Genomic DNA, 8772 nt, shown 5'->3' with positions numbered 1-8772 from the left:
CTGTTCAACGACGGTTATAATATGAAATGCAAGGATGGGCACACCAATGAGTTGACGCAAAATATCCACACTGGTGAACGGTCCCCTTGCCATGAGGCAGATTTTCCACTCCTTCAAAACAATCTATATAACCTCCAAAAACATTATTTGTAGGTTTCTTTAATGAAAATATTGCCTAAGAATTATATAAATAACTATCGATCAAAAGAAAAGGAGTCAAAATTGTTTGCCACTATTAACTATTTTGTGTGCAGAGATTTAAAAAAAATATATATTCTCTATGAACGGGTTGGTATGATTACAATAACTTGGTTGAATACTTAGAATATTATAGGTAATGATCTTTTAAAACTAAAGTGGCTCTGTTAACAAAACGAGAGAAAAACTATTTTATGAAAGACCACAAAAAGTTATAATTTATTGATCTAGAAATGATATATCTGATTGTCAATCATTTGATCTCGAAACATTTTTTTTTGATTTGGAAGAGAAGAATCAATTGGTTCTGCATATATGTGAGTTGAATAAAAATCTTCAGTCTTCTTATTTTCGAATGGTTGTGCGTAAACTGGATCCATTGAACTTAATTCCATTGCATCATTTGACTGGAATACTGTTGACTTTAAATAGAGCCTAAAAATCAAATTTTCTTTTACTATAATTTATGGATTATCAAAATGGTTTCATTTGATGCTCTCAACATATTTATCGAAACTGTAAAAACATTTGTTTGAAAAATTTGCAAATCTATACTTTTGTTGTATAGATTGAGCCCTTTTTTTAGCTACGTTTTATTTTATTTTATATCCGCCCAATTTTTGGGTTCAAGCCTTTCCATCCAATTTAGAAGACAAGGAAACTGCTGGATCCCTCAGAAGTATGATTTGTTAGAGGAACAACAGATTTAACGTGCATCAGTCACTATTTACTACACGTTTTCGGCCGACTTCTTGGACATGGAGCCCTACCAACAAGGCTACCCTGGCCATTTTAGCTATGTTTGTCGATTCCTTGAACATTTTTGATTTAATTGATTATTTACTCACTGGTTACGACAAACCACCAAAACTTTATTCAAATCAATCAAACAAGAGAAGAGACAAAATAAGGTTGAAACAATAATTAGTTTACAAATTATTCTTGTCTTCTGTGAATTCATTTTCAATCAACAGAGTATTCAGGATAATAATACTTAATGAGTTGATACAAATCTAAGTGAAATGCTAATAAGGATCCAATAGAGCCTTCGAATGCGGTGAATCTCAGCGATGGCTTGCACCAGCGCTCACATGAAATATCGTCAGCCGTCATGGGAGGTTCTTGAGGTCTCCGTGTTAAGTAAATGCGGATTAGTTCTCCACGAAGGGAAAATTTCTCCCAAAGGAGTTCCCTTGTCTTCTGGATTGGGTTCAATTTACAAGGATACGGAGTTGAGCATTAGTAGTCGTAAGCCCAAAAATTGGATCGGCTGTTCAACGACATTTAGAAAATTTTTTTAAAAAACCGTGCTTCCTGCGACAAAACAAAATGAGCATTGAAAGAACTATTTAGAAACTGAAAGTGTATTAGAATTGTTTCTTTTTTAGAACAGGAATCCTACTAAAACCATGAAAATGTATCGCAATTTAAATAAAACCGGTTCTTCATTTTTAAGTTTAACTTTTTATTCTACCTTACAAAATAACAAACAAAACAGACCCGATCTTAAAGTAATGGCAAGAAACTTGCATAAGAAAGTTAACCCATACAATCCCTGGTCAAATTATTCGACACACTATAAGATTCTATATAAAATCTTAATTATCAGGTGATACTATACAACTTTATTGTTTTTATGCGACTGAAACCGGTTTGCACTTATCGTGTATTAATTGTTTAGTATTGTAATGAAATACATGAAAAATAAATACAAATAGGAAATATATAAAAAATCTCCTGAATTAAAGCCCATTACATGTATATTTAGATATAAAAGTACTGCGTATAAACTCGTGCAAAACGTGTCATTATTAAAACACTACAGTGAGTCTAATAATTTGGTCTAAATATTATAATATACTAACATAATACCTGATATAATAAATATTCTATATTTATATAATATATCGTCTCCCTTAACCAATTGATACATGAACGTAAACAAGTGCAAACCGGTTTCAGTGGCGTAAAAACAATAAAGTTTTATAGTATATATTATATGTTTTATATTAAAAACAATAAATACACATAATTTTAATCACATAATTTTAGAGATTCAAATAATGCCGTAAAGCTAAATTAATTCTTATTTTTCAGAGAGTGAGTTCGTGCAACGAAGCCAATTCTATTTTTACTGTGAAAATATAATCTTATAACATCTGAGTGATACCAAATATTATCCAATATATTGACAAAGCACCGCTGTGGTTGTGAAATAATATGCGTGTTACTACAAAAGTACAATTCCAACTCGATTCTTTGTTCATAGATGACTACTAATCCTACATTGGTGACTTGATGTGAACACCTTCGATGGATGGTCCCCATTAAAAAGTTGACTTGCTGCTTGTAATCCTCGTGACTCACACACAAATTTGGCCTCTATATTCTCGACTGCTAATGGCAACACAAAAGCGAACTTAGTACAGTTCTCACAATCAGCTCTCGAAGTCCTGTGACCTTAATGCAGCTCTCCTGGCTCCTCACAAAACAGCAACGAATCAACTGATGGTTTTCGTTCATGGAATTCTATCACAGATATAATTGTGGTGGGGGAGTACTGCAGTGTATCTACCACTACAAAAATACAATTCCAATTCGCTAGTATATAAATCATGTTAATTCGATTCCATGTAGGGTCACTTTTTCATAGATGAAGGTTGACGTTGATTACTATCCCTACAAGAGGAATGATTCTTAGCAGAAACCGTTAGAAATCATATCAAAAGTTTTAAACAAATGCTTTTAAAATATTTATATATAATGGTGGTCAGAATTAAATAAAATTTATTGAACCTAAAATCGAAGCATAGCTTTTGAAACGTCCGGTAAGGAGATTATATAAAATTCGAAAGAAAAATTGTAAACACATTTATTTCTATACATACCTCTTTTTCAATAACAAGACGCACAGGACAAGAAAAAGAATTGTTGTTCCAACTCCAACTGTTGTTACTACCAAAAAAAAAAAGTTTTTGTATATATATTGTCGTCTAGAATATATATTTAGAAAAATATTTCTTTCTGCATAAAAATAATGATACCTACATAACATAGAATTCAATGTCCACATTTTCAAGTCACCTTAAAAATATTCAAAAAGAAGTAAAGTTAGATCTTTTTTGAAACCCTCTAGAAATATTAAACAATTTATTGAAAAATTTCTTTTTTAAAAATAAATAATATTTCGTAACCCAAGTAGCATAGGGATTGGTTGATCAACATTATGAACGTTGAAGAATATCGCAGATATTCTATTTATATAAACTGCTGTTTGTAGAAAATGCAACACCATGAAGGAATCATCAGAATCAAATGAAATTCGCAGCAAATGTCAATTATAGGATATTATGCAAATTAATAAAGTTTCAGAGCCATCGCGCGTGCGTGGCGCGCGCAGCGCCCTCTGAATTGATGCTGAAAGCGTATAAATAAAGTGCTGTAGCGGGACGTTGAAAATAGTCTATGATTATTTGTTAGTGGCAAACGTTTAGTGAGACCTGAGTATGCCTCCACGACGGAAGAATAAGAAATTCAAGCATTTTACGGAGTTTGAACGAGGGAGGATAATCGGCCTTCGAGAAGGAGGATTTTCCTATCGCGCAATAGCAGCTCGTATGCAGCGGAACAGTTCCACAGTGATGCGAGTTTGGAAGCAGTGGACCGACGAGCACCGAACAACTCGAAAAACAGGCACTGGACGACAGAAGGTGACGTCAGAGCGCGATGATCGACACCTGCTCCGCATGGCGGTGAATGATCGCACAGCTTCCTCCAGGCAGCTGGCAGCACATTGGTCTACTGCTACAGGTGTACAATTGTCGGCTTCGTCAATTCGTCGTCGTCTGCTGCGCCGTGGATTGCGTGCAAGGGTGCCATTATACAGGATTCCCCTCACGGCGGATCATCGACGGCTGCGTCGGCAGTGGGCTCTTGAGCACAGAGACTGGCGAGCTGATTGGCACCAAGTTGTCTTTTCAGATGAATCACGCTTCAATTTGTGGACCCATGATGGCCGTGTTCGTGTTAGACGTTATGCCGGTCAACGCTGCCTTCCTGAGTGTATTATTGAACGACATAGTGGTCGAACACCCGGAGTTATGGTCTGGGGTGCGATTTCGTATCATGGACGATCCAATTTGATACGAATTGAGGGTAATCTCAATAGCAACAGATACGTCCGTGAAGTGCTACAGCCCGAAGTCGTTCCTTTCCTTCAAGGCATCCCTGGAGCTATCTTTCAGCAGGATAATGCACGCCCACATGTTGCGCGGACTGTTAGAGACTTCTGTTCAGCACAACGCATGCAACTTCTTCCTTGGCCTGCTTATTCGCCGGATATGTCGCCTATTGAGCACGTGTGGGATATGGTTGGTCGGCGTCTCACTCGTGATCCGCGTCCTGCAGTTTCCAAAGACGAACTTTGGTTGCGCATACAAGCGATATGGAATTCTCTTCCTCAAGCAGATATTCAACATCTGTTTGACTCCATGCCACGTCGTATAGCAGCACTTATTGCAGCGCGTGGTGGCTGCACCAAATACTGATTTCGGACGCTTAATTTGTTTCTTTTGTTTTGAAAATTTCATCATTTATTTGTATCAGTACAAGTCGTTTCTGCATTAAATTTCATTTGATTCTGATGATTCTTTCATGGTGTTGCATTTTCTACAAACAGCAGTTTATATCTATGATGTCTATACTACAGATGATATCTATAGGATCTATACTATAGATATAAAATAGATTCTATAGGATATTTATGGCATTCAGGAGACAATATTGCACGTCATACACCGATAACGTGATTTCATAAAGAGTTATTAATTTATTCCTATTAGTTCATTTATTTCATTAGAAGTTAATTTTGGTGATAAAATTAGAGAAAAATGGGCTGTTCAAATTTACTGAAAAAGACAAAATTAAATATCTGTTTTAAATTATTTGCAAGTAACGATAAACATCATGAACACATTTTATTCATAATATTCTTCTGCTTCTATAAAAACTGAATCCGTTCGTGAACTAAACTTTTTAAACGGATGAAGCTGTATCGCAGCAGGGTGCTTTTATTAGGAGAAGTGGTGTATAATGCAAACTTTAAACGATATTTAATATTTTTCTGTATTGTTTTTTAAACTATCAATAATTATAAAAGGAATCGCGTATACTTCTAATAATTTGAATGTTTTACATATTTAATAATCTAAAACGCCGAGTTGTAGGCTTAATCGGAAAAATGGTGCAGCCTTGTACAAAATTTTCAGGCGCGCTTTTATTTCAGATTAAATTTCTTTTTTAAAAAATAATAACGGATAATTTCTTATGTTAATTATAAGGAAATGCAGAGTATGTCATCATTTACGTTGCGTATAAAATAATCGTTTCTTATAAATAAGCTGAAATTTCATAGTTTACCTTAAGTATAAAAATAAGGTGCCAAATATCAATGTGTGTTGAACATGTCTTTTGTTTACTAATTTCATTCGAAATCACCATTCTTTTAAAACGTAATGTATAGTTACACCTTTCATAAAACGAAGGTGGCAATTTATCTAGAAATTTAATTAACTAATCCAGTATAAAAGGTCATACATTCAAACTACTCGGTCCAGTGGCTTTAGGAATAGCTTATCATAGTTAGTTCCTACCTTAAAAATAAATCAGAGCTAATTCTAAAAGCAAAAAAAAAAATAATAATAAAATTAACGTTCTAAATGGTTTAAAATAATTTTAAAGCAGAAATTGAAGAAATGAACTAGGAAATTGGCTATTAATTAAATCTGTTTTAAATTCTAAGAACTCTTTATAGTTTGAATTATTTTCGTAAAGCCTATGAATCTGACTAGTAATAATATTGGAATAAACCTTATTGGCTGAGTTCGAATCAATGCTCTTTTAATTGGAAAGATCACCGAACTTTTTGCTGATCGTGAGAGCTGTATTAAGTTCACGGTCGTGGTCGCTCCTGTGTTGCCTTTAGCAGTCGAGTGTGTACAAGCCGACGTTGGGTATGATCGAGGCGAGGCTGAGCAGCAACAGTGCGAGGAGTTGGTTAATGTCGCAGTCACAAGTACCAAGTCAACTGTTCCATGCGAACCTCCATCGAAATAGGCGTTACTGTCTAGGTAGGCGTGTTCACATCGAGGTGGGCGTTACTGCCAAGGTAGGCGTGTTCATATCGAAGTAAGAGTTTCGGTCAAGGTAGGCGTGCTCACATAACGTCCGGGTCACCAATGTGGGGGGAGTGGTTATCGACGCTGTCAACCTTCATCTAAGAAAAGGTACCCCATCATAGAATCGAGTTAACATGTCTTATATACTAATGAACGGTAATTGTAATTTTGTAGTGGTAGATACGCTACAATATCACATTTGTAATCTAAATACACTCATGGACAAAAAAATTAGCGCACCAAGAAGGAGTCGTCAAAATGAAACGAAATTTTACATACGTAATGACTACTTTGATGTAAGTAAATGATTAGAAAATCAAAGATTATTGTTTTTTTTTGATTTTCTAGTCATTTACTTATATTAAAGTGGTCATTACGTATGTAAAATTTCGTTTCATTTTGACGACTCCTTCTTGGTGCACTAATTTTTTTGTCCATGAGTGTATCATATTTGTTTAGCTAAATATCAAAATCATTAAAATTAATAAATAAAAGAACATGAATAAATCTGAGAAAGAAGGAATTAATAAGAACATATGATTTTATTAATCTATATTCTTGTAGGAAAAGAAAAATATTGCAAATATTAGTACTAAAATTAGTCATTCAATAGTATATAATTGTTGTTGAGGTTAATTTTGAGGTTCTCTTTATCAATAATATTATATACAGTTGGAACCTTTATTTAGCAAGTCTCTAAATTCCGATAAAAAGTTCGTTATTAAAAAAAATCGTTAAACAGAAAATCATCAGTTGAAAAACTTAAACAACGCAAAACAGATTTAAAAAATTTATAAACACTAGACATAATTTAAATAGCAACCTTTATCTTATAAATTATTATTTACTATCAAATTGTTTCAAATGATTTTAACATCATTTCCGTCTCACAATTATTGCTGTATTGTTTTTCACACTGTCCAAAATATCCGTTTCAGTTAATGTTTTTGTTGTTACAGCTTCGAATCAATACATCATAATTAATTTTGTGGTTCTCTCTTAACTGTACCCACAAAGTTTTTCCAAAGCATCCTCGTCTTCCGCACTTTCTCTGCGCTGACTAAGAACTCTCTACAGCTTTAGCAAAACTGTTACGAATAGAACGATCTGTAACATCAAAGCTTCAGCAAAGACTCCATTTAAAAATTTCTGTTATGCTTTCTCGTAAAATGATTTTTGGCAAGGATTCCTGTATGAAATGCAAACAAAAAGGGATTTTACAGTTTTCTCTAAAAGTGGCTTCGAAAATCAATTCAAGGTCATTTCCCCCATAAAATGCGTTAACAAGTTTGAATTGTTCCGAAATAATTAGGTAAGTGGGAAATATTAGAGAGAGTGGAACTTAAAGAAAAGTTCGTTAAATAGAAAATTCACTTTGCTATTTGGAAGCTATTTCCAAAATGTTCTTGATTACTCGAAAAAAAAAGGCAAAATAGAGAAAATGGATAAATGGAAGTGTATATACAGGGTGTCTCAGTTAAATGTTTCAGAACTCCTAAGAGGGGTAGGATGCATCCTGACGACTCGAAATCATGTAGCAATGCGGGGTCGGAAATGCTTTCCTGAAGAGGTGATGTACACAGAAGCACCATAAAGAAAAGAGACGGTAAGTGAAAAATCGTTTTAATAATACATTGAAAAAATTATATGGTACATGGGTCAAAGTAAGTGTTCGAAGTTTCTGCCACCGTCTACAATGTACACTTCACATCTATGGCGCATGGACATTCGAACATTCTGCAATACTCCAGGCATATCTCGAATTTCTCCGGCAGCTACTGAGATTCTAGCAACCAGCTCCTCAGCATTGTCAGCAGGGGTGTCATAAACCAGCGTTTTCATATGACCCCAGAAATCCAGACATGATAGGTCGAGTGACCGAGGAGGCCATATAATTTTTTCAATGTATTATTAAAACGATTTTTCACTTACGGTCTCTTTTCTTTATGGTGCTTCTGTGTACATCCCCGCTTCAGGAAAGCATTTCCGACCCCACATTGCTATATGATTTCGAGTCGTCAGGATGCACCCTACCCCTCTTAGGAGATCTGAAACGTTTAACTGATCTGATCTAAACGTTACTTTCAACAACATACATAGTTAAAAAAGTAAAAATAATCGGTTACTTCTATTCATGTTACGACAGACTGCAAAGGTATGAGTCCATGTTCCATTAGGAAGACATTGAATAACTGGAGGAGAACCTTCAATATGACATCCACTATCACAAATGAGAACAAAAATAAAAGAAATATTCAAAGGTATCCATTGTCCACAATTTTCATTTAATGGTTTGCCACAATTCAATTCTGAAAAGGCAAGTTTCATTTTAAGATACCAGAGTATTATATTAGAACCAATATTAAAATTAAAGTATGAATATTCGAGCTTTACAGTC

At 34.5% G+C, this 8772-nt stretch overlaps 1 protein-coding gene across 5 annotated transcripts in view; it reads right to left on the bottom strand.

The window, feature by feature from the left end:
- Nucleotides 1–388: 388 nt before the first annotated feature.
- LOC107452958 (complement receptor type 2) overlaps nucleotides 389–8772 on the bottom strand; it is a 62331-nt gene continuing 53947 nt past the window's right edge. For 2 of the 5 annotated variants that reach the window (XM_016069596.4, XM_043054612.3), the window contains 4 exons: nucleotides 8501–8683; nucleotides 3247–3282; nucleotides 3087–3153; nucleotides 389–633 (listed from right to left, as the gene is read on the bottom strand). In XM_016069596.4, the coding sequence (XP_015925082.1) occupies nucleotides 426–633; nucleotides 3087–3153; nucleotides 3247–3282; nucleotides 8501–8683 (494 nt within the window). In that variant the 3' untranslated portion in view covers nucleotides 389–425. The remainder of the gene's footprint in view (nucleotides 634–3086; nucleotides 3154–3246; nucleotides 3283–8500; nucleotides 8684–8772) is intronic. The other 3 variants (XR_006226658.3, XM_016069604.4, XM_043054613.3) reach the window with 3 other exon arrangements.

This window comes from Parasteatoda tepidariorum, chromosome 11 (assembly GCF_982258835.1).
Source record: "Parasteatoda tepidariorum strain Cologne lab strain chromosome 11, Ptep-v5.0, whole genome shotgun sequence".
Classification (NCBI taxonomy): Eukaryota; Metazoa; Arthropoda; class Arachnida; order Araneae; family Theridiidae; genus Parasteatoda; species Parasteatoda tepidariorum.
The sequence above is the reverse complement of the archived record's forward strand: the minus strand, read 5'-3'. Positions and strand labels throughout refer to the sequence as shown.